Source organism: Colletotrichum tamarilloi (assembly GCF_030869305.1).
Source record: "Colletotrichum tamarilloi strain Tom-12 chromosome Unknown Scaffold_11.1, whole genome shotgun sequence".
Taxonomy (NCBI): Eukaryota; Fungi; Ascomycota; class Sordariomycetes; order Glomerellales; family Glomerellaceae; genus Colletotrichum; species Colletotrichum tamarilloi.
In genome coordinates, this window is record NW_026849394.1 from 927,615 (window position 1) to 951,337 (window position 23,723).

General features: G+C 53.8%; 9 protein-coding genes across 9 annotated transcripts; 5 read left to right on the plus strand and 4 right to left on the minus strand.

Moving 5' to 3' along the window:
* Window positions 1-141: 141 nt before the first annotated feature.
* Window positions 142-3,455, plus strand: CTAM01_04768 (translation initiation factor IF-2; the record flags this gene model as incomplete). Its single annotated transcript, XM_060520798.1, has 3 exons — window positions 142-165; window positions 226-3,241; window positions 3,304-3,455. 3 exons carry the CDS (start codon window positions 142-144, stop codon window positions 3,453-3,455), a joined length of 3,192 nt encoding a protein of 1,063 aa, XP_060384752.1.
* A 257-nt stretch (window positions 3,456-3,712) lies between these two features.
* On the minus strand, window positions 3,713-4,891 carry CTAM01_04769 (uncharacterized protein; the record flags this gene model as incomplete). Its single annotated transcript, XM_060520799.1, has 1 exon — window positions 3,713-4,891. The coding sequence occupies one exon, from the start codon at window positions 4,889-4,891 to the stop codon at window positions 3,713-3,715; it is 1,179 nt and encodes a 392-aa protein (XP_060384753.1).
* Window positions 4,892-5,435: 544 nt separating this feature from the next.
* CTAM01_04770 (VHS domain-containing protein) lies at window positions 5,436-7,546 on the plus strand (the record flags this gene model as incomplete). Its single annotated transcript, XM_060520800.1, has 4 exons — window positions 5,436-5,981; window positions 6,038-6,713; window positions 6,769-7,286; window positions 7,340-7,546. 4 exons carry the CDS (start codon window positions 5,436-5,438, stop codon window positions 7,544-7,546), a joined length of 1,947 nt encoding a protein of 648 aa, XP_060384754.1.
* A 1,129-nt stretch (window positions 7,547-8,675) lies between these two features.
* CTAM01_04771 (uncharacterized protein) lies at window positions 8,676-9,716 on the plus strand (the record flags this gene model as incomplete). The annotated part of the gene is made up of 1 exon (XM_060520801.1): window positions 8,676-9,716. The coding sequence occupies one exon, from the start codon at window positions 8,676-8,678 to the stop codon at window positions 9,714-9,716; it is 1,041 nt and encodes a 346-aa protein (XP_060384755.1).
* A 433-nt stretch (window positions 9,717-10,149) lies between these two features.
* Window positions 10,150-16,296, minus strand: CTAM01_04772 (LipA and NB-ARC domain-containing protein; the record flags this gene model as incomplete). Its single annotated transcript, XM_060520802.1, has 4 exons — window positions 10,150-12,241; window positions 12,422-13,838; window positions 13,916-14,906; window positions 16,216-16,296. 4 exons carry the CDS (start codon window positions 16,294-16,296, stop codon window positions 10,150-10,152), a joined length of 4,581 nt encoding a protein of 1,526 aa, XP_060384756.1.
* On the plus strand, window positions 15,340-16,101 carry CTAM01_04773 (uncharacterized protein; the record flags this gene model as incomplete). Its single annotated transcript, XM_060520803.1, has 2 exons — window positions 15,340-15,424; window positions 15,926-16,101. The coding sequence occupies 2 exons, from the start codon at window positions 15,340-15,342 to the stop codon at window positions 16,099-16,101; spliced, it is 261 nt and encodes an 86-aa protein (XP_060384757.1).
* Window positions 16,297-16,870: 574 nt separating the features above from the next.
* On the plus strand, window positions 16,871-17,392 carry CTAM01_04774 (uncharacterized protein; the record flags this gene model as incomplete). The annotated part of the gene is made up of 3 exons (XM_060520804.1): window positions 16,871-17,012; window positions 17,071-17,189; window positions 17,246-17,392. 3 exons carry the CDS (start codon window positions 16,871-16,873, stop codon window positions 17,390-17,392), a joined length of 408 nt encoding a protein of 135 aa, XP_060384758.1.
* Window positions 17,393-18,595: 1,203 nt separating this feature from the next.
* On the minus strand, window positions 18,596-19,375 carry CTAM01_04775 (uncharacterized protein; the record flags this gene model as incomplete). Its single annotated transcript, XM_060520805.1, has 1 exon — window positions 18,596-19,375. The coding sequence occupies one exon, from the start codon at window positions 19,373-19,375 to the stop codon at window positions 18,596-18,598; it is 780 nt and encodes a 259-aa protein (XP_060384759.1).
* Window positions 19,376-20,420: 1,045 nt separating this feature from the next.
* On the minus strand, window positions 20,421-21,990 carry CTAM01_04776 (serine hydroxymethyltransferase; the record flags this gene model as incomplete). Its single annotated transcript, XM_060520806.1, has 3 exons — window positions 20,421-21,408; window positions 21,468-21,883; window positions 21,946-21,990. The coding sequence occupies 3 exons, from the start codon at window positions 21,988-21,990 to the stop codon at window positions 20,421-20,423; spliced, it is 1,449 nt and encodes a 482-aa protein (XP_060384760.1).
* Between the last annotated feature and the right edge of the window lie 1,733 nt (window positions 21,991-23,723).

The window sequence follows — 23,723 nt, forward strand, 5'->3', positions numbered from 1 at the left end:
ATTGGCTGCACATGCTGACCTCTCCAATTGCCCTGGGGGAGCTCGAGAAATTTCTGGGGCATTTCGAAGGAGCTCGAGCTCGACCTTAACTTTCTCCAGGCATTCCTTCGCAGCCTCCCATGTTGCGCCCAAATACAAATCATGCTTAGATGTAGGATATGGAACGTAAGTAGAACTATTCCCGAGTGATCGAGGTCTTTGCACATAATCTAATAGCTTCTTTAGGAGCGAAGCAGTGCTTACGTCTGCGCCTTCTGCCGCCACCCCGCCCTGCAGCGGCAGCGTGATCTCGGTCGACCAAACTACTCCGATTCGACGAAGCATGTATCGACCGGCAGCAGAAGATTCGCGTCATGGGGAGGTGGCAAGGGCTCTATCGGCTCGGGCATTCCTAGGAAGTCACCCGGTCTGGCTAACGGCTCCGGATGGGGAGCGCCGGCATTTGGTGCAGACACGCCGTCAAAAGCACCGAGCCCCGACGGCCCAGCAGTAGCGGCCCCCGTAGATCGAAGCAACGACGTCGATGATGGACTTTTACCACACGAGCGCGCCGCGCGCCAGAAGCTAGCCACCCACAAAGCCGCACAGGAGAAGGCCGTGCAGGACAAAGCTGATGCGACGAGAAAGGCCCAGGATGCTTTGGGGCAGCCCGACCCGAGACAACGAGGGCCTAAGGGAGGTCTCGGTAGCGGTCTTGGAAGTGGAGGCGTTCGAAGTGGCGCGCAAAGAGGCTTGGGAAGAGGCCTTGAGAGCGTCCCTACAAGTGCAGGAGGAAGAGAGGAAGAAAAGAAGCCGAGGCAGTTTTTCAGTGGCTTAGGAGATGGCCGTAAAGGAGGCCTTGGAGGTGGCCTTGGAGGAAGCTCTAAAGGTGGCTTGGGAGACGCCAACCCAAAACCGCGAACTCAAGGCGGTCTTGACGAAAGGCCTTCACGTTCAGCACCAAGATCCGACTGGAGACATCGTCATGATTCAGATCAAGCCCCGCCAAGCACACCTGTACCGCATCACCGACGCGCTGAAAGAGATGGTCTCGGTGGTCTGTCGTCCCAGAGGGACTCGCGTCAGCGGAATGGTCTCGGCAAGTCAAACGCACTGGGCTCGGGCAGCTGGAGCCAACTCTCAAAGAGGACTCAAGACTCTAGCATTGATTCCGAGGGACTTTCGAGAGAGAACTTTTTCACCAAATTTCAAGAACGGGTGGCCGAAAGCCCCATCCGGAACGACAGAAACCCACGATCATCACGCTCAGAACTTGGTGGCTTGAGCGAAGACATATCGGGGGACTATGCACAGGCCGCACCGAACACGTCTCAAAAGCCAGAGTCCAAGACAAGAGAGTTCGATGAGTCCTACGAGATCAACCGTGACTCTCGACGACGCGACAAGACTAGCAACCGTCGCGGAGATAGTTACGCATCCTCTCGGGGATCGCACAAGTCAAAAGGGCAGTCACGGTGGGAGGACGAAAATGATGAATGGGAAGATGGTGGTATAAGTCCAGCCGAACGCCGCCGTCAGAAGGCTGAGGCAAAAGCACAAAGAGCTGCGGAAGCTGCAGCAGCTGCAGCTGTCCCGAGTATCTTCCTGCCCGAGTTCATCAGCATATTAAATTTGGGCTCAGCGCTGAAGATGAAGAGTCGCGAGTTTCTGAAGGCTCTGGCAGAAATGGGCTTCGAGGACATTACCGAGGACAGCATCATGACGGGAGAAACCGCGGCTCTAGTCGCTCAGGAGTTCGGGTTTGAACCAAAAGTTGATACCGGCGCTGCGAGGGATCTCAAACCTCGGCCTCCTCCGGAAGATGTCTCGGTATTGCCGCAACGGCCCCCTGTTGTGACCATCATGGGCCATGTCGATCACGGAAAGACTACGCTCCTCGATTACCTCAGGCAATCTTCCATTGCGGCGCAAGAACACGGCGGTATCACTCAGCACATCGGTGCCTTCATGGTAAAGATGTCTGAAGGAAAGCTCATCACCTTCCTCGACACACCTGGTCACGCGGCCTTCTTGACCATGCGCCAACGTGGTGCCAACGTCACGGATATTGTGGTCCTGGTTGTGGCAGCTGACGACAGTGTCAAACCCCAGACTCTGGAGGCTCTGAAGCATGCCAGATCCGCAAAGGTGCCAATGATCGTGGCCATCAATAAGTGTGATAAGGAAGATGCGCGCCCGGATCAGGTCAAGGCAGACCTCGCTCGCCATGGTGTCGAGATCGAAGACTTTGGTGGTGACGTACAAGTTGTTTGTGTGAGCGGAAAGACCGGCCAAGGCATGGCTGAGTTGGAGGAGAACATTGTCACCTTGGCTGAAATTCAAGACATGCGAGCCGAAGCCGATGGTATGGCTGAAGCTTGGGTGCTTGAAGCCAGTATAAAGCCATATGGCAAGTCTGCCAACGTGCTCGTCAAGCGTGGCACTCTACGCCTCGGCGACTTCATTGTCGCAGGCACTGCCTGGGCTAGGGTCCGAGTTTTGCGAAACGAGGCCGGACAGGAGTTGGACGAGGCGCCACCTGGAACCCCTGTCGAGGTTCTGGGCTGGAGAGACGAGCTACCTGCTGCTGGTGACGAGATTCTTCAGGCACCCGACGAAGACCGAGCGAGGGTGGCTGTCGACTACCGCGAGGAGATGCGGGAGAGAGAGGCATCTTCGAAGCAGTTGGCTGAGCAGGAGCTTCGCGAACGTGAGGCCAAGATTGCTGCTGAGATTGCGGCAGAGGTTGAGGCAGCAGATGGAGATGCCGTCGAACCGGCTTCAACCACGAAAATTATCAATTTCATGGTTAGAGGTGACGTCGTGGGCTCCGTCGAAGCTGTATGCGCGACTATTAACGAGATTGGCAACAATGAAGTGAGGCCTCGTATCCTCCGGTTTGCGGCTGGCCAGGTTTCCGAGTCAGATGTTGAGCATGCCGAGGCATCGAACAGTGTCATTGCCAACTTCAACAGTACCGTCCCCGGCCATATCAAGGCCATGGCGGAGCAAAAGGGCGTCAGAATTATAGACCACAGCGTCATCTATCACTTGGCAGACGATGTCAAGCAAGTCATGTCAGAGTCCTTGCCGGATAAGGTGTCGTCCAAGGTTGTCGGCGAGGCGGATATCCTTCAAATTTTCCCCATCAACATCAAGGGACGCAAGTATAAGAACATTGCCGGATGCAAGGTCAGAAACGGTTCGGTCACTCGATCAACCATGGCGCGCGTTCTGCGCGGAGGCGAAAAGATCTTTGAAGGTAAGCTATCCCCTTTCATCACCGTTGGTGTGAGTAGCGGCCTAATCTGACAACAAATGTAGGCAAGATTGATACTCTCAAGCACGGCAAGAAAGATGTAAACGAAATCAGAAAGGGCTCCGAGTGCGGTATTGCCTTTGACGGATTTACAGACTTCCATGTTGGCGATCAAATCCAGATGTACGAAGAGGTGAGGGAGAAGAGGTATCTGTAAGATAATTGGGACAGCTGTAAGACGTTTGTACGAGATGACAAGACGAGGCCGTGGGTATAGAGTTGAGCAACAGTGGTGCTTGAGAGTTTCTTGACATCAAAGCTGTGCTCGGGAGGAGGACGAACGTATTCGGAGACGCAACTCATACAACGCCATACTGTAAAACAACTTGTGTAACCAGCCTATCATGGCTGCTATAGAATATTTGGAGAGGCATTTGGTCACCTCAAACTTCGTCATGTATTATTCATTTATTTTTACCACCGTTTCGGGGCAGAAACCGTATTCGACGAGAACGTCCTACTCGTAGTCGTCGCTTGCGACCGCTCCTTCTCGAGCTTAGCCAACCCAATCTTGTCCGTGACAGGTGTGGCATTGATGATGTTGTCGAACTCGTCATCGTCCTCTCCATTGTCAGAGTCGGGCTCAACATCCGAGTCCGGCTTCAAGTTTTGTGGCCGTGCTATCGACTCGGGCTTCTTCTTCTCTGCTGCCGACGGGTTAGAGAACGTCTTTGACGCAAGAACCTTGCGCCGTATCTCCTCCATTGCCGCGTCGTCATCGCTGTCGTCTGATATCGCGTAGGGGTCTTTGTCGTCCTCTTCCTCTTCATGGTCTTTTGCGGGCTTCTTGCCCAGGTATATGCCGTCAACGCTGTCGCCTTCGCCAGACTCGTCTCCACTATCGTCATCTTCGTCGTCATCATCATCTTCCTCCTCGTCAGAGTCTACCATGGCTCTCCTGTTTGTGTTTCCTCCCTTCCACATGTCGTCCGCGTCAGCATCCTCTCTGCTGTCCGCATACTCCTTGTCAAGCCTGTCCAGCCATTCCTCCTGAACCTTCTTCACCCCCTTTTCGTCTTCGCTCGCGGCGTACTTCTTCAACAGACTCCCGTTGATCTCCAAGAATGCCTCACCATAGGAGAACGGCGCAAGAACTTGCTCCGACCACTCGGGGTGCCCGCAAATGTAAAACGCCGCCGCGAGCGCCTCGACACAGTTCAGCTTCCACGGCTTGCCGTAGTTGACGGTGTTCGCAGCCACCAAGTACGGCAGCAACCGCTCGCACTTGCCTCCCACTTTATTCCACTGGACGTCCTTCATGCGCGCCCAACTGCACTCGACCACGGCGGCGCCGTACTGGTCCATGAGGTCGCGGTCAGCCGGGGAGACGGTGTGTTTGCCATTGGGCGTGATGATGACGCCGTTATGCCTCTGACCGACGTGGAGATCGCGCATCATGCCCATTCGGATCAGCTTCTTTCCGGAGCACCGCTTGGGGTCGCAGTGGCCAAGATCCCAGCATGCTGCTTTGAAGGATGGGCGGGTGGAGGGGCCGTCAGTGTCGTCGCCATCGCGGGGTTGGCGTTGTCGCGGCGGTCCCGAGTGGAGCTTACGACCGCGGGAGCTGAAGTTGTCTTTCTTATGGCGGACCATCTTGGAGAGGTGTGTTACTGTGGGATCGCAGGGTGACTGAACGAAGGCCAAAGGGTTCGGTATCTCCTTGGGCGAACAAAAGTTTGGCGGGGTATTTGGAGGGGCAAATCTCGAAAATGACCAGAAAAAACATTACAGTGCATAACAAGGTCCGAATATGCCAGTAAACGTGATATCTCCGAATAAGGTACAGAAGTATGGCAAAGCCGCCCGTAGGTCAAGCACAGGCCACCTTTTGGTGGCTCCTCTTCCCGCGCCGCCTGTCACTCAGCAGCCCCTCGTCACTCGGCCACAGATGCCATCGGTACCTATCACAGGGTTCATGAGGGATGCCTGCGCCGACCTAATCCAATCTGTCCAATTCGCAGGCGCTCGCTCGGCCGGCTGTTAATTCTTCACGGCCAACCCAACCCATCCATCGGCTTCGGATGCGCTTCTCACCCTGAGAAATTTGGACGAACAACGAGATCCCTAACCCGCCAAGATAGCTCCCTTACCTCCCCGCCCGAGGCCGCCCACGAACGCTACAGCCGCAACGACGACGATGGAGGCCGCATCAGCCAGAGCTGCGGCCCGAGACCGCTGGGGCGAAATGGGCGCTCCCACGCCGTCCCAGCTCCAGCGCTTCATTCAGGCCGCCTGCAGTCCCGAGAATTACGAGCCGAACCTCGCTCTGAACCTCGAGATTTCCGATCTGATCAATTCCAAGAAGGGCTCCGCCCCACGCGAGGCCGCTGTCGCCATCGTCAGCTACATCAACCATCGCAACCCCAACGTCGCCCTCCTCGCGATCAATCTGCTCGACATCTGCGTCAAGAACTGCGGCTACCCTTTCCACCTGCAGATCAGCACAAAGGAGTTTCTCAATGAGCTCGTCAGAAGGTTCCCCGAGCGACCCCCGATACGGGCGACGAGGGTCCAGATGAAGATCCTCGAGGCGATTGAGGAGTGGAGAAGCACGATATGCGAAACGAGCAGGTACAAGGAGGACTTGGGCTTCATTCGGGATATGCATCGTCTTCTGAGCTACAAGGGGTACACGTTCCCCGAGGTCAGGCGGGATGACGCCGCCGTCCTCAACCCCAGCGATGTAAGGCGCTTTTGATTATCGTTGGCAGCGTTTTGGAGCTATACTGACGTGCATAGAACTTGAAATCCGCCGAGGAAATGGAAGAAGAGGAACGCGAGGCGCAATCTGCTAAGCTCCAGGAGCTCATTCGACGAGGCACACCCGAGGATCTCCAGGAGGCAAACCGTCTCATGAAGATTATGGCCGGCTATGATACTCGGTCCAAGACCGACTACCGCGCCAAGGCCGCTCAGGAGGTTGCCAAGATTCAAGCCAAGGCCAGGTTGCTCGAAGAGAGACTCGAAGCTTTCCAACAGGGCGACACGATGCAGGATGGAGATGTATTTTCTGAGCTTGCTGCCGCTCTGTCCAGCGCGCAACCCAAGATCCAGAAGATGTGTGAAGAGGAGTCGGATGACCACGAGGCCGTCGCGAAGTTGCTGGAGATCAATGACAGCATACATCGGACAGTGGAGCGATACAAGTTCATGAAGAAGGGGGATCTTGAAGCAGCTAAGAAGGTGGCCAGTGGCGCGCCGCTGCCGTCGACTTCAGGTCCTTCCAAGAGCGCAGCGCAAGAGCTTTCTTTGATCGACTTTGATGGCGAACCAGAGACAACGAATGGCTCATCTTCAAGTCAGCCGGCCTCGCAGTCAGCAGGCATTGAGAACGATCTTCTCGGCCTTTCCATGGACGATTCAGCAAGCTACGGCCAAGGAGGTGCTTTGACTCTGGGATTCGGAGCAAACTCGAGTATGTTCAAACAGAGTCTTTGTTGTTGACGCATCCACATACTGACCAAAATTAGACATCCCAGGGCCGGCGCTACTCTCTTCCGTGACAGAAAACAACAGCGCAAAGGGACCTATGAGCAACACTGCAACACCCCAGCCACCATCCTTCTCGCAGTTCGCTTCTTTCACCTCTCCTTCAGCATCCCAGTCCGGCACACCCCAGCCGTCTGGTATGTCTGCCTTTAAGCCGCCCCAGCAGCAGGCCACGACCTCAAACGACCCCTTTGCCGCCCTTGGATCCCCCATCTTCTCCTCCAAGCCTGCTACCCCAGCTCCCGCCCCCGCCATCGCGCCCGCGCCAGCAGCGCCAGCCGCAAACGACGACGACGAATGGGCCTTTTCGTCAGCCCTCCCTCCTGAAGCGCCCAGTCAGCCTAAGGAGCACAAGGCGACTGTTAGCGATTCTACTGTTAAGATTGAGATGATTGCAGGGAGGACGGGGACGGGCAATGCGATCAACCTTAGTTTCGCCTTCTCGAACAACTCTGCACAGCCCATCTCAGAGCTTCACTATCAGCTCGCCGCCACAAAGGTCAGTCTTGCGCGTGCCTTTTCCAGATAGGTCATTTTGCTAACATTAACCAGGGTTACGAACTTGGCCTCCGGCCCCAGACTGGGCGAGAGTTGGCTCCCAAGCAGAGCAGAGGTGTGACCCAGTTCGTAGAAGTATGGCATGCTGGGGACAAGAACCGCAAGGTGCAATCTATCAAGTTGCGGTGGAGGATTTCTTACAAGGTTGGAGCGGAAGCGAAGAACGAGATGGGAGAGATTACCGAGTTCAGCCTAGCATGATGATCCGAGGAGTACGAGGAAGAGAGTAGGTAGAAAAAGGGGCGATTTGAAGTGTTGAAAGATGAGCCGGCGCAACTCGCGCAACGCAAAAGAGGTATAGAATCAGGGTATCTAACACTCTGATGAAACATCAACCAGTAAATATGTCTAGTGCCTTAGTCTCCCATCATGATGTAGCACACCAGGTCACTCCTCGCTTCTCTCGTGTCCTCACGTGCTCCAAGTCCGGATGAAATCACGGCGGTCCAATGGCTGAGAAGGAGGCAAGCAGTCCCCACCAAAGCACCTGCCTTCCTTCTCATCACAGGAACCGAACCATACAACCATGACTGACGAGACCGCCCTGCCCTGCCCTATCCCTTATGTATAACGTCCCGCGATTCTGTTCTCGTTGACAGTTGGGCGAGTGGTTCCAAAGTAGCGGCGTGAGAGCGCGGCAGTGAAACCGAATTTACAGACCCTCTTGTTCGCTACTCGTTGGAGGCAGCCCTGTGCGACCTTTGAGGCCTCAAATGGCCGGGTTTAGCACGCGAAGGGGCTAGTCCCGAATCGTTTTGTGGTTTTGACTGTCGGTCTAAAGTGATTTCTATTTGTTTTGGAGGGATTTGAAAATATTGTGTTGTTGGCGGCTTGGCTGCTGTTGAGGCAGGTAGGCGTGCTTCCTGTGATGTGAGAGCGTAATCTGTGGTGTTTTGTTGTTCTTCTCCTGGTTTTTTTGTGATTCTGCGGATGCAAGGACGACGGTGGTGGTCGAGGATGGCCGGGCGGGATGCAGACGGGATCGGGGTGGGGCCGGGCTGGACGGGCACTACGGCGGGTGTGGGGGGGGGGGCGCCAGGATTACCCTTTAGCCGCTAAAATGCACGTCCGTTGCGGGATGACCTCAGAGCTCACGTTGGAATTCCTGGCTTTTTCATGGCCGCCTAAAGCAACATTGTCGAGCTTGCAATTCCAGAGAAGGCATTCGTAATTCCTCACGGCCAATTGCTCCAGCTCGAAGCGTCGAACTTCGCACAGAGTGTCGTTGTGCAGCGAAAACAGGGGCCGAGTTTTGGCGGAAAACGCAACTGCCTAACGATCGTCGGCTCCAATCCTCGCCCCAAGTGCAAGATAAATATCAACACGAAAGATGGGCTCCGACGAAGAGCACCGTGGCCAGCGGTCGCGACGTAGCCGCCACGACGACCAAGACGACGACGAACGGCCCCGCCGAGAACGAGACACCACAGATCGCGATAGCCACCGCCGCAGACGCAGCAAAGATCGCAGCGACACCCATCGCGACCGCGACCGCGAACGTGATCGCGGCTCGGACAGACCAACACGCAAAGAACGACGAAGATCACGATCACGCGACAGGCACGAGACGTCCCGCCGCTCGCGCTCACCAGACCCTTCCGCGCGGAAACGCTCCCGCTCACGAAACCGCGATCGCGGCGATCGCGACAGACACAGGCGGAGGCGATCCCCTCGTGACGACGACCGCAGCAGCAGAGACAAAGACTCCCGTCGCCGCCGACACCGCGACCGCAGCCCAACCTCCGACTCGGGAGACGACGACTCCAAACCTTCAGAGCGCAAACGCCTCACGGCACCCACAAGCCCCATCCGCCGCTCGGGACCGCTCCCGGACCAAGACGCCTCCTTCGCCGTCTCCAAAGGCGAAGAACCCGAAAAACCAAAAGAAAAACCCAACCTCCGCACAACAGGTCTCCTCGCAGCGGCCTCCAACTCGGTTCAACAAGCCGACGGCACCTCCATCGCGCTGAAATACCACGAACCCGCCGAGGCGCGCAAGCCGCCCGCCCGCGACCAGTGGAAGCTCTTCGTCTTCAAGGGGGACGACGTGGTCGACACGGTGGACCTGAACCTGCGGAGCTGCTGGCTGATGGGGCGGGAGGCGGCCGTGGTGGACTTCGCGGCGGAGCACCCGAGCATCAGCAAGCAGCACGCCGTGATCCAGTTCCGGCACGTGGAGAAGCGGAACGAGTTTGGTGACCGGATCGGCAAGGTGAAGCCGTACCTGATCGATCTCGAGAGCGCCAACGGGACGGTGCTGAATGGGGACAAGGTTGCCGAGAGTCGGTATTATGAGCTGAGGGATAAGGATATGATTAAGCTGGGGCATAGTACGCGGGAGTACGTGCTCATGCTGGCGCCGAAGGACTAGAGACCAGAAAGCGGAGATTTGCTGTGGCCGTGGAACGGCCTGGGATGATTTCTGGACCGCAGGGTCCAGACGCTGTAGAAGTATTCTTGTCAACAGGGCTGTAAAACACCAATTCCTAGTCACATGAAGAGATGAAGCATCTGGGCGCCATAATCTTTCTTTTAATCGTACTCTGCCTGTAATTCCCTTTGAACAAAAGAAACGCTTGGCCTCCACGGCCGCTTTAGAAGGATATAATGACTAAAATACCTGGTTTGTTCTGTTCTGTTCTGTTTCAACGCCAGCCTCTTAATTCCCCTAAACAACACTTTTGTCGCAAGCCTTCAAGTAAGACAGAAGTCAAACAAGAAATCCAATCTGCCGATTCTGTTCTTCATCACAGACGCCTTCTGAGGCGTCTTGTGTCAGGCTTGTTATCTGGCTGTGGTCCCTCTTAAGGCATATGTAGCCCCAGCCCTATGGGGCTTGACTCTGAGGGAGACTCTGTGTCTGCCTCGCCAGTTCTGATTTGTCGCGAAAGCTCCACAGCCTCTTCATACCGACGTTGCAGTCGATCGTTCTCTGCCTGAATGCGCCGCCGTTCTGCTTCTTCAATGTCTACGGGAATATCGCCAAACGAGATGAGCCGTCCATCTGTAGTTCTGATACCCCCGGACCCGGATCTAGACATTGGTTCGCTGTTGCCAGGGAGAGACCGCGGGCTCAATGTCGGACTTTCCCGTATGAAGCTGGGAACACGACCGACAGGTAGTCGGCGAGGCATATTGCTGCGTCCAAATAGCGCCTCGTCAATGGGCTGCCCTGTCTGCCTATTCCTCCATATGTCGTAAGAAGTCTGGTCCATTTCTATTGGGGAAAGACGCGGTGAGGGCTCCGTCTCTACCATGGACGGCGCTCGCCGATGAGGGAGACTTGACCTGACACTTCCGCTATTGCTGCTCAAAGCTGTGCCTGCTGAGCCAGTCGCTGTCGCATGTCGAGGGTTTGAGCTTGGGTTCCTAGAAATTGGCTGCGATGAATACCCATTTGGTGGCGTAGGATCTATATGACTTCCTGGCCGATAGTTGTCTTCATATGTGCTAGATGGAACCTGCCGCGGCGGTGGCCGATATGCCAAATTCTCAGCGGGAAAAATGTTCAGACTTGGGCGGCTCAGACATGGATCAGACTGGGAAAGGACATCATTGTCAGACTCATCCTGGTATGTGTACGGTGGCTGGGAGTTTGACTGCCGATCGAGGGGATGCTGTCGCAGACTACTCTCTTGGTTTGTAACAACAGACAGTCCGGAGGGAAATTGTTGTGAGTAAGCCAGACCCGGACTGGAGTTCGCTGTTCTCACATCCTCCTGATATGTGTACGGGAGTTCTTCCGACGATCTCGGAATGGACGAGATCGATGAACCGCTAGAGGAAACTTTTCCCGGGCCTGATTTTTCATGACGCTTCCCCCCACTGACGGATCTGCCCAAGCGGCGCAGGAATTTTTGAAAAGACGGTTTCGAAGTGGATTCTTGAAACTGCGATTGGCGAGACTGTTCGGTCGATTGAGACGCATTTCCAGAACCAGTTAACTTTGGAAATTGATTTTCTTTCAACCTGAGAGCCGTGGAAGGCGTGCGGCTGTTCACGGTCTGTAGGCTGTAGACGGACCGATCATCGTAAGCAGCTTTCCTGTCGATTGTCGCGGCCCGTGAAGGGGGAGAAGCGAAAGTAGGAAACGAGGGGGCCTCTTCCTCGACTGCGGTTCCTGACACGGCCTTGGCGTAACTTGAAGCTCCAAGCATCGAGGTTGGCCTTACAGATGTACCGGCACTGGAGCTTCTGCCTTTGTCGTGTATGTAGCCACCGCCACGAGGTGGTGGTGGCGATCCCTTCTTGATATAAAGTAGTTCGGCCTCAGCTTCGCTTCTTGCGGAAACTTTGGACCGACTGGGTGATCTGCCGCCTCTCGAAGACTGAGGTGGGGTGATGAGGCCTCTTGCAGACTCCCGACTGATGCTCACACGAGGATCATTTGTCGCTACGGCTGTCTCTCTCCATGCTCCTCCACGATCATGGTAGCGCCTCAGTGACTTTTTCTTCACTGACCGGTGTCTGGCCACAACAGTCCACGCAGGGTCAGCCGTGTCATTGTATGGACCTTCTTCAATGTCGGGCGGGTACGGAGTTATGGTTCGATCCTCGGACTCCTGGTACTCAACCGGAGATGCCTGTTCATCCACGTAAGGTACATAAGGCATGTGGAAGTGAAGCGGGTTATGGGTTGTCAGCGGCAATTTGTATTCTTGCTCCAACGCAGCCGAGTAGACCCCTGGTGATTGAGGGAGTACTGCGGCACCAGAGGCGTCTGTTGAATGCGACGATAAACTGTTCATTCGCTCGAAAACAGAATTATGGGCGGCCTCCTTTCCGTCGATGATTCGGGTAGATATAGTCCTCTGTAAGTCGTTAAGGTCTGCAGGCACCTTCGCAAGTCGTTCTTCTAAATCTTTTCGAGCAGCGTCAAGATTCACAGGTCCGGTTCTATTTCTGAACGTCAGTACGCTTCATCGAGCTTTTCCTAGAGTTGTAGCGAATGAACAGAAGAGGGTGATGGAAATAAGACAGCAAAGAGACTGGACATTTATTCAGCCATAGGACTTGAGCAGGACATTGGAGCATAACGGGGGCTGCGATGGGACTTTAAGAGGTTTTCCCACTTACTGCGAACTGGGTTGTTCTATAGACCCGTGAATTGGGCGATCAACGATATGGCGGTCAATAAGGTCCTTCAACCTTCTGCCGTGTCGAATATATTGTCTGTAGTCTTCGGGAAGACCAGTGGCAGGCTCGTCGTTCATTCTGGTATAGGCCTCATCGAACGACGCGCAGAAGACGCGGATGGCCCGCTCTAGCCAGAAATTCAGCTGTCCTTCCTTGGCAAGAAGCTCAATAAAGAAGGCCTGTACAACACTGTGAACACGAAGTGTATCCAAAGGCTCAGGAGTCGTGTCGAGACCGCTCTGCGAGCTCGAGGAAGAGACGTCATCAGCTTCGTTTCGTTCGATAAGGGCGAAGCTTATCAAAGTAACGAAAGTCTGTGTCAGACTCCTTCTGCCCTTTGTCGTTTCCGTCTTCACGGGTGTTCGCTTGTCCAAAGCTCCCAAGCCAAGAGCCAGTAGTTCAACCGGTATGAATTGACTGAAGAAGGAGAGTATGTAGATCAGATTCAACGCGGCGTAATTACCGCGACTCTGCAACTGATCTCGAATCGCCATGTATGCAGGAAGCTCGCCAACTTTTGGCGAGTCCCGGAAGGTCTTGAGATACTTTGCAAGCGGTTCCCTCGTGGTATTCATGTTCACAGCAGCGGCGTGAATCATCAAAGGGAGGCGACCCATCAGCTGTACCAATTCATGAGCTCGTCTGAGATCATCAGTGTTGTATGGGTGTTTCTTTCCCATTTCTTCGAGCAACAACTCCTGTGCGTCTTGAATGGGTGGTAGAGGCAGCTTCATCATGCTGGGGTTGTCAAGAAGATGAGACCCAGGATCACACCGATCAGTTGATGTGTAGATGAGACTGCTGTTTGGCCGGTCGGGTATGTACTTGAGAATCGCTTTGTCGTTGACGCGAATGCCATCAAACACTAGCAGCCAATCGCTTGACTCATTGAACCACCGTCTGACGATATCGACCATGTTGTGTGGATTTAACAAGTCCTTCTTTTGTCCTTGAGCAGCCATGCCCTTGATAGCCTGGGTCTTTGCAATGCGCCAGAACCCGTCTTCCATATCTTGTAACGTGGTAGACCTGATCCAGTATGCGCCCCCGGAATACTGGTCCTTGTGATTGAAGTAATACTGTCGAGCAAGATGTGTTTTCCCGACACCAGGAATGCCCTGAATTAAAACCGCAGATGTCCCCTCTGAACGCCTCTTCGGGTCTTTCAACAGTTTGTGAAGATCTGCAAGATAGTCCTCTCGCCCTTTGAAAAACGAGTTGGGTCGGAATCGGTCGGGATGAACAAAGTGAGGACCAAAGTTCAGGACCTGGGTAGCAGAGTCAGAAACAGGAGCGGATCGGGTGCTTGTCGTGTCAACAGGTGACGATTGTTGAGCTGCTGGAACATATCTGTATTCTTGATGCATATGTCAGACTGAAGATTCATGATTGGCTTTCCATTATGGTATGGTTTTCCGGAAAAGGGGAGCATACCTGACATCATAGTCTCTCGAGGACTGCCATACTCGCGGGTGATCTCGGCTGCCTCGGATTGTGCTCTGACTTTCCTGTCGTCCATTTCAATGTCCCAGCGGGTTCGAATCACTGGCGGAGCCTCTTCTGCCCACGTCCGAATAGCGGTTGAAACGTTTCTGTATCCAGGAGCGCTGCTGCTGTTGAACTTGCACATTCCGGAATGAGGGGCCTCGATGCCGTAGTAAACAACGCCTGGAAGTTGCGGACTGGCCGAACTCGCATCAACCACCGTCACCATCGTTCCTCTGATATCCGTTTTGTGGTTTTCATGGGCCATGTGAATCTTGAAACGCTGGTAAAAGTCGAGAAAGTGGCTGTTGATGTTTTGCAGAGTCTCGTTGTCCTTCTTCAAGGTTTTGAGGAGCACCGACTCGCTCTCAAACATTTTCTTGGGCGCAATGGCGTCTGCCATCTTTTGCAAAACGATACCCCATGTTGCCATGTCAGATCCGGTGTGTGGCGTTCCCAGGAAAATGATTCCAAAGGTGGAGACGAAGATAGATCTGGCATCCTCTTGGTTCTTGTCTCTCAAGTCATTGGAATAAATGAGGGCTCGCTTGACAAGAATGCCGCCCAGGCTGTGTGCGACAAAGATGATGGGGTTCTTGTCTGTGCGCTCACTTTTACGATAGAGGGTGAGGTTTGTGACCAGTGTCTGAGCATGTTGGTAGATGAAGTTGTCGCTTGCACTTGTGCTTTTACCGGTGGTATAGACGTCTGCGTTGTAGCCATAGACCAAGATATTGGCGCGAGTCTTTCCTAGAGACTGCGGTAGTAGATCTGTGGGCCAAAACACACCTTCATTATGTTGAGACGAAGACGAAGAGGAAGTCCATGTACTTTTCGGGTGACCATTGAGACCATGGACCAGGACGATATCGACGGAGGCGTCAGGATGAGTGAAGACAGCGCTGATTTCGTAGCGTGCAACTTGCTTATTGATGGACCCCTATGATGGTCAGTACCAAGAGCCATATTTGTATTTATTGAAATACGTCAGCAACAAAAAGAGAGGGAGCGAGCTAACAGCCGAGAGAAGGACTAGAGGAAAGGGAAGGGGGATGAGGAAGAGGAACGGGGTGTAACAAGGATGCTGCCGAGCATAGCGGCGGGCCGTTCCGTAACACAAATGGGGAGAATGAGATGAAAGCTTACCATACTTGCTTGCTCGAGTCCGAGTCAGCAGCAGGGGGGGTTCTCTACCGAATGCTTATTTTCTTCCCACTAATGCGGCATGTTGTTCTACGATTTGCTGATGCTCATGGGCTTCTTGGACTACCTTATGCGGCTCAACGTAGAGTCAGGGTTGAGGGTGGAGGGCCAGTCTTTATACTAAGGAACTCCTGCCACCTAGTCGTAGAAATCCAAAGCTGAGAGCCAAGATGAGGCGGATGATATTGCGCGTCGAGTTGACCAAGCAGCATCGAGCGCCTCGTTCTCAAGCTCTGGGAAGGCGCAGCGCCATAAGTAGGCTGCGAAAGTTAAATAACAGAGAAGGCAGATGGGCCGTGGACGTCCTGGTGATGGAGCGTAGCACGCCGGGCGGGTTGGTCACACAGGAACCGCGGTTCAGGCCAGTGGAGAAAAGAAGAGAATAACGGAAAGAGAGAGAAGAGATATCACGAGCCACATCAGACGCGGGGAGAACCCAAATGACGATCGAAGACAGGAAAGAATTGACAAGACCCAATTTGAGGACTCAGGGGGTAATGGTAAGCTTGAACAGATGGAAGTTCCGCTAAAGGGGTGTTTAGTTGGGACAAGTGCGCCGTGATGGATAATGGAACACCTGTTGTGAAGTGCCCCCTGCCAGGAGGAGCTCGGGAGGTCAAATTAACCCCAGAATGCAACAGCGAAGGGGCAGTTTGGGCAGTTTGGGGAAGGATTTGAAGATCCATTGGTGCCCTGGCCCTGCTAGTTGCTACGGATAGTGTACTTGGTCGTCACGTCACGGCACATCATCTGCAGGCGCGAGATGGCCGGGGTCCTCCACTATTGATGCAACGACGCCTCACCCGCCGTCCGACTTTGAAGACACACCCACAAGTTCACAAGTACATGGCACCCACGACACACCCAAGGAACAGAAGGAGAAGGAGAAGAAGGAGGAGGACGATGAGAAGAAGGAACGTGGAGGACGGTAGCGACGCCGCTAGAGACTTGCCGTTTTGAAACATACAACCGGCGCCACCGATTTCGTCTCCTTTTGATCTCTTGCCCTTTTGCTCTGCTGCTCTCGTTCTGTGTCTCTGACATACCTGTCTCTGTTCATCTCCATCCTTCCCGCAGCCCGCAGCAAAGCGAGAGACATTCGCCCACGTCTGTGCTGTTTCTGTCATGTCGTCCAGAAGCTCTCGTGAGAGTGATGGCTCAACTTCCGGATTTGCCGCATGGAAATGGTCGCGATCAGCCGGGCGCTAGGTCCAGGCCACGTATAACAACAAGCAACACGAGAAAAATGCGCCCGAAAAGACACTGAAGTGTAATGTGAAGGCGAGGGCGCCGCCACCCTATCGCTTTTGTTTCCATTTCGGTGAAGCCGCAGGCGCAGACGATGAAAAAGAGCGGCTACGTAAGCAGCAACGACTTGCAACGCCAGTCGTGATAAAATGATAGAATGTTGACTCACTAGGCTTCGCTGAAGCTGAACCACTGAGCGGCCCACCAATGAAGAGCGAATGAGGAGACATGGAGTCCTACCTAAGGCGAAGAACTCATTGCCCTCGCTCTATGTCGATGAGCGAATGCGCTGCACACACCAGGCTGGTCTGGTGACTCAAAGAGAAGCGGCAGTATCGAAACAGTCCTCGAGCTCAAGCACCCGCAATATCGTTGAGTTAAGGTACGGCTATTCAGCCTAGCGCAAGCCACTGTTTTGTCTCTCTGTCTCGATCCATCCCGTCACTACCAGATATGCATCATGCAGCGCCGACACGGCCGCTTGTGCTCTTAGTTTCAGTTACTCATACAGCACTGGCCGGACATCTTGGCATATGCAACTCGAGTTCTGAACACACTCTAAAGCGGGTGAACCGAGAGAGAGGCTGCTTCATGGGTGTGTTCCTGTGACACAACGCAGCGCCTGCTATTCTCTGACATTTTTTTTTTGACAGCCCAACGACAATGCAACATTGGTTTTTGGTTTCCCAGCTCTCAGCAGGCCTCACACGACTCTTTGCTCCGTCGGATACGACTCTCAAGCAACACGGGTTTGGTCGCATCACCTCTCATGGTTCCCAAAGCCATCCGATGATACGGTGAAGAATCGTACAGCTGACCAGCGACAAGTGGATCTCCCTCCGATTATCGCGAGTTCGTGACGCCGTCTTGACTCAGGACGGCGCCTACGAACTCTCAACGGCTGCCATCGGAACTAGTTTGCGACGCCAATACTTGACTACTGCCCTAGCCAAAAGGGACAGCTACGGAAACTGAGACTTTCAGACCGCTCCTCTTGGCTTCATTACAAAATGCAAGCGCCTCGTTCCCGTGTTCCCATTGCAACCATTTGACAAAGCCTCGTGTGATGTTGCTATACAAATAGCCACAGATCAGCCAGTACTGCAACCCAGAATACGGCTTGTTTTGCTTCGAGGCAACGACACATAATCCAGATTGGTGGGCATCATGGCAAGTTGAAGTTTTCGGTTTCGACCCCCCCTCCTTGTGCCCTCATTTGCCTCAGCAATTTCACTTAGATCGACCATTGAGGTTCACAAAGTTTCCTTGCCTCATAGCTAAAATTCCATCTCTCTCATTCGAAACCATTACAAGACGAACACGTTCGTCAAAGGGCTGGTGATCTGACGTTCACATCGGATCAAAGTTCAGCCTCGCTTGGGTCTGCCTAACAGATCACATATCCACGCAGTCTTTCAGACCTTTCGAGGTGACTATTCGCCTTACGAACTTCGCCACGGTGTCACGGTTCTAAATATGAGCGTCAACAATGCAACATGTTGTGTTTCTCGATAGCTACCGAGGTATGGGCGTGAACGCCTCCGGTAGATCAAGCTTCGATGCTACGTTGTTTAGGTTGCACAGAGCTTCGTTACGATGATGTCGACGTTTTCTGTAGAATAGCTATGATCACACCTTTCTTTTCCATAAGCAAGACCAGAATACCACTGAGTCACGTTGCAGTCACGACGCCAAAAATCTTCTTCATAGATGCACAAGTGTGCGAGCTGTGCACGATCCCGACAGTCTGGATAACTCATCAAGGTTTGGGTACGAGCCCGTGCTACTGACGACTCGGAAAGTTGATTGAGGCAACATGACACGAAACTTAGAATTGGCGGGATCGCGAAGGCAGCAGCTGGCATAGAGTAGCATATGCTTTCTCATTTTATACACGATCTGCTGAGCCACTTCCACAAAGTCAGACCTAGAAAGCGCTAGGCAAAGGGGACATATCCTAAAGTGAGCGAGAGATGCTTTTCACATGAAATCATGATGTTGCCTGGAACTTGCAGGAAGCCGAACTTCAAGTGAAGCTTAACTTCCACTACTGGTGACACACTCGCTGAACTTCCAATTATACGACGCCTTGAACGAAGTCCATATAATACCGAAAACTTGGGTCATTTCTCTTGCGACTTACCAAACAAAGTGCCTACGACCATACTTCTACCATACTCAGTTCACAATGTACCAAAACAACAACAACCAGAAAATCAACACACCTGTAATCACACCCATGCTCACGAACCCTCCCCTCCCAGCAGCACCCGACTTCACCGGCACAGGCGGCGCCCAAAAGTAACCCGCCTCACCCTGCTCCCCAGAACCGTAAATAGCCCACTGAACATCAACATGGTTCTCCCTATTCGCCCAGCAATGCATCATCCCGCTCGCGCCCGTCTGTCCACTCACATTATAGTCTCGCACAGCGGTGCGGACCACCTCCGCGACGTCCACGCCGCCGACGTACCACCCCGTCTTGATGCTCGGGAGGGCATCCGCGTAGGGCGGGCGGATGCCAAAGTTGCAGGTGCCGTGGGTGCGGATGCCGAGGATGGTGGTGTTGTCGGTGAAGCCGCGGACGTACCAGACGTAGCGCTCTTTTGCTGCCTCGTCGGCGAGGAGGAGGCAGTCTGTTGTGAGGGGAGAGGTTGCGCGAGTTATGCCTACGAAGGAGGAGGCGCCGCAGATTTCGTCCTCGTAGCGGCGGTTGCCGCGGAAGTAGAAGGGGCCTGTTGGTGGCGTGGAGGGATCTGTTGTTTGGAGGTTGGAGATGTTGCTGATGCTGTCCGAGGGGGAGGATGGAGATGAGGATGATGGAGGGGGAGGTGGGATGTGGTAGGTTACGTTTGTGCTGTTTTGGTGCTTTAGGAAAGGAGGGATGTAGAATGTCAAGCCTGGTGTGATGTTGGCGAGGGCGAGGAGGATGACGGGGAGGGATGTTAGTCTAGTCATTTTTGTGGTGGAAGCTTACCTGGACTTCGGGACCAAGATTTGATGTTCTGCTTAGGTGGATGAGAGCGGGAGATGATGGGCTGTACTCGTTAGTTCGGGGTTGGTGACTTACAAATTTGACGATGGATGTGTTGATGTCTAAGTGTGTTCGAGCAGATGGTGTATTATTGTAAGGTGTTTGTGTTTGCTGTCTGATCTGTCGAGAGGAGAATGAGATGGAAACCTCGGACAGGACTGTTGGTTATGTATACCAGTCTTCGAGACAGTTGCGTGGGACGGCCTTAGGCTCGTTGTGAATGGACAAGTGCCAAGAAGAAAGGTTCGTTGTGTAAGTTCAGACAATTTGAATGGGCAGCTGTCGTGTATAAAGAAAGACAAGTCCATTGTCAAGTAGGTACAAACGGAATAGCTTCCAAGCCGAGAACAATGCTTTGCAACGGGGCTTCTTCATCAAAGAACGCCAATGTCGAATTAACTCTTCCTCGTCGTTATCCAACGTTGGACATGGAATATTGCCACAGATGGCTTCGAGGCTAACTTTCGAATGTCTCAACGCCACAAATAGGGCGCAACGGCGACGTTTCAAATATCAATAGATCACAAGTAAAAGACACATATGCTTGCTTGTCAACGTGTTGATTGCATTGAGCGATTGACCGCGTTGAAGCAGTCAGCTACCTAAAATATGGCCGCAGTTGAGAACGCCACCCCCAACTCCCGCCCCCAGAATTTTTGTTCTACCCTTCCCGGTATTTGTTTTTCCGCTCGAAATATTTGCAACGCCTATGTAAAATGCAGCAGTAGTCTGTGAAGCACATTTTCCCTTTGTTCATGAGCCATGTTAAATGTCATGCGCGGAACCCGGACCCCTTTGACGATTGGGGTCACCCCACGCTTATTCCCTTCTGAACCATTTTTGTTGAACTGGGCATAATTAAAGCCCAGAGTGGTATATATCGATTCCTCCCTTGATCCACTCCTTTTCCCACGTCATGCTCCCTGGCATACGTGGGCCAATTCTCGCCACACAAGCCGCTGGCATGATTTAGATGCCAGCGTCAACGCGCCAGCCCTCAACAGGGAGGGGGAAGCTGCCGCTCCACTCGGCAACCTCCTTGCGGAGGTCGTTGATCTTGGCAACCTGGCCGCCAGCAACGGTGGCCTTGAAGTCCTTGAGCTTGTTGGCCTCCTTGGGCAGGGAAGCCTGGACCTCCTTGCAGATCTTGATGGACTCATCAATGTAGTTGGCGACGCGCTCAAAGTCGGCCTCTCCGAATCCACGGGAGGTCATGGCGGGGGTGCCGATGCGGAGACCGCAGGGGGTAAGAGCGCTCTTGTCGCCGGGAATGGAGTTCTTGTTGCAGGTGATGTTGATCTGCTCGAGAACGGCCTCGACACGGGCACCGTCCAAGCTGAACTGGCGGAGGTCGAGGAGGACCATGTGGGAGTCGGTGCCGTCAGCGACGAGCTTGTGACCGAGGGTCTTGAACTTGTTCTCAAGGGCCTTGGCGTTGTCAATGACCTTCTGCTGGTAGGCCTTGAAGTCGGGGCTGGCAGCCTGCTTCAGGGCAACGGCGAGGGCAGTGATGGTGTGGTTGTGGGGGCCACCCTGGTGACCGGGGAAAACGGAGAAGTTGATGGGGTTCTCGAGGTCGTAGAGGGTCTCCTGGCCCTTAGCGTTGACGGAGCGGACGCCCTTGCGGAAGAAGATCATGGCACCGCGGGGGCCACGGAGGGACTTGTGGGTGGTGGTGGTGACGATGTCGGCGTACTCGAAGGGGGAGGGGATGACGCCGGCGGCAATGAGACCGGAGATGTGGGCCATGTCGACAACGAGGTAGGCACCGACGGAGTCGGCGATCTTACGCATGCGTCCGTAGTCGATCAGACGGCAGTAGGCAGAGGTACCGGCGACGAGGACCTTGGGACGGAAGAGCTGGGCGTTCTTCTCGAGCTGGTCGTAGTCAATGATGCCGGTGTCGAGGTTCACGCGGTAGGGCATGGTCTCAAAGTAGGTAGAGACAGCAGAGATCCTGTTGGGAACGAGAGTCAGTCATGATTCTTCAAGTGTGGCAAGGGTAAGGTAACGTACTTCTTGGCAGGAGTCTGGTAGCCGTGGGACAAGTGACCACCGTGGGGGAGGTCAAGACCCATGAGGCGGCCGTGGACGGGCATGATGGCCTGGTAGACCTGGAGGTTGGCGGGAGAGCCAGACAAGCACTGGACGTTGACACCCCACTTGGAGGAGTCGAGGTTGAAGGCCTTGAGGGCACGGTTCTGGCAGAGGATCTCGATCTGGTCGATGTGCTCGTTGCCACCGTAGTATCTGGCACCGGGCTGGCCCTCGGAGTACTTGTTGGACATGGGCGATCCAAGAGCATCGAAGACGGCACGGGAGGTGACGTTCTCGGAGGCAATGAGAATGATGGACTCGCGCTGGCGCTTGATCTCGTCCTTCATGATCTCGGCAACCTCAGGGTCGGAGTCAATAAGAGACTTCTCCAACATCTATCAATGAGTCAGTATACAGCTCTGTAAAGCATGGCGGGGCAAATAAAGAGTAGACGTACCTCCTTGTGGGAGACGGGGAGGGAGTAGGAACCAGTAGCAGCCATTGTGATGTGTGGTGTTACGAAGGATCGTAATTGTGAAGTTGAAGAAGAGAAGAGAGAAATTCTCGCAAGCAATGGCAAGAAGAGAAGTAGATGTAGGAAAAGAAGAGGAAGAGAGGGAGGCCAGCAAGGTTATGAAGGGATGGGAAAAAAGCTTGAGAAAATTTGGCAGAACATCGGAGGGAGCAAAATGTGAATCGAATGCTGAAGCGGTGGGGGTTGGCGGGGTGTGATTGGCGGGGTCGAGCTGTAAGTACCTTACTTCGTAGTCGTACGCAGTACGCGGTGGAATTGGAGAAAAAAAAAACTGTGGCGGCCCCTCGATAGTCGACTGATGGCTTGACAATGGACAGGCATACTACGTAGGTACGAAGTACTAGTATACTTACCTTTCCTCAAGGTACCTAAGGTATGGCAGGGACAATTCAGAGGCATTTGGTTCGCTAGATTGGGATCGCTCGACAGTTTGCGACCGCAAGCTTGGAGCATTTTGGGCCTTTGGTGGGCTCCCTGTGGTTCCCGGTGTGGCTCACCACTTTGTAAGTGGTTCCCGGTTGGAACGCTAAAACGGCGCTTCCCTGACGTTTCCCTGAACTCACAGCCTGTGGCGGGTTTTGTCGACTCCGATTCTGGAACGGTTCCACGAGTCATCGAGGAAACGGACCCCATTTCACGACGACGGGGATGTGGTTGGACCGTTTAGTGTAGCTGTTCGTACCTCGCCCGCCTCAACCGTCTCACGACTTCCGACTCTAGAGCTTCAGTCAGGAAGGCTTCGGGTGAGCCGGGACAATATTGCGAGCGGACCATTTGTGGCAATTGAACTGTGACTCAACAGCATGCCGATAGCTCTTCTCCGAAAAGAGTGGCAATTCGCACGATTTCTCCTGAGTGATGTGCTTCGTGAGTGAGTTTCCAGCCACCTCGTTCTCGACAAATTGGGGGAAGCTGGGGGCATCGCGTCGAGAAAACCACCCGAGAAGGAAGAGTCATTTTTGAAACAGACAGCGATATTCCGTCTCAGCACTCAGCTATAGCTTCGATCATAGAAAACCTGTGCTAGGGACAATGTAGTGGGCGAGGCAAGTCTGCATTCAAAAAGAGAACCATTCATCGCAACTTTGATGCACTTGGACTACATGAGAACGACCAAAGACCCCAAGATGGAACAGTTGCGATGTCGGCGAAAGGCGAGAGTCAAGACAGTTGCATTTCTCCTAGCTCATTTCAAGCGCACCTGTGATTGGCCAGTGTCTGAAAGGCAACTCTAGATAATTCAAGACTTTTCACATCAAACTCTATGCGGCTTTGACGTGAACCAAGATATTCCAGCTTAAAGTTGAGGCAGTTACGAAGTGTGAGCTGGGCCAACACTGAGGCAATTGCGACTACCTGTGTGCAGTTTAGTCCACCTCCAAAGCGCATTTGGCGCGAGAGAACCTGGAAGGCCTCGATACCTTAGCTCAACAACATGGGTCACGCTCTCCTCCAGGAACTGCTGACTCATCTGGACAGCATTGGCCCCGAGCTCCGAGACAGCCTAGCGGAGGATCTATGCAATGGCCTCAGGTACCAAGGCGTCCGTCCAGATGCAGGCAGCTGGGCTTTCAGGCACGCGGCACGCTTCGGATGTTGGAGCAATAAGGTAAGCAAGCCAAGCTTGGCCCACGGATACCCGAGTAAGAGAGAGTCAGGGAATCGGTTACCGAAGGCGAGCTGAGCTATCTTCCTTATCT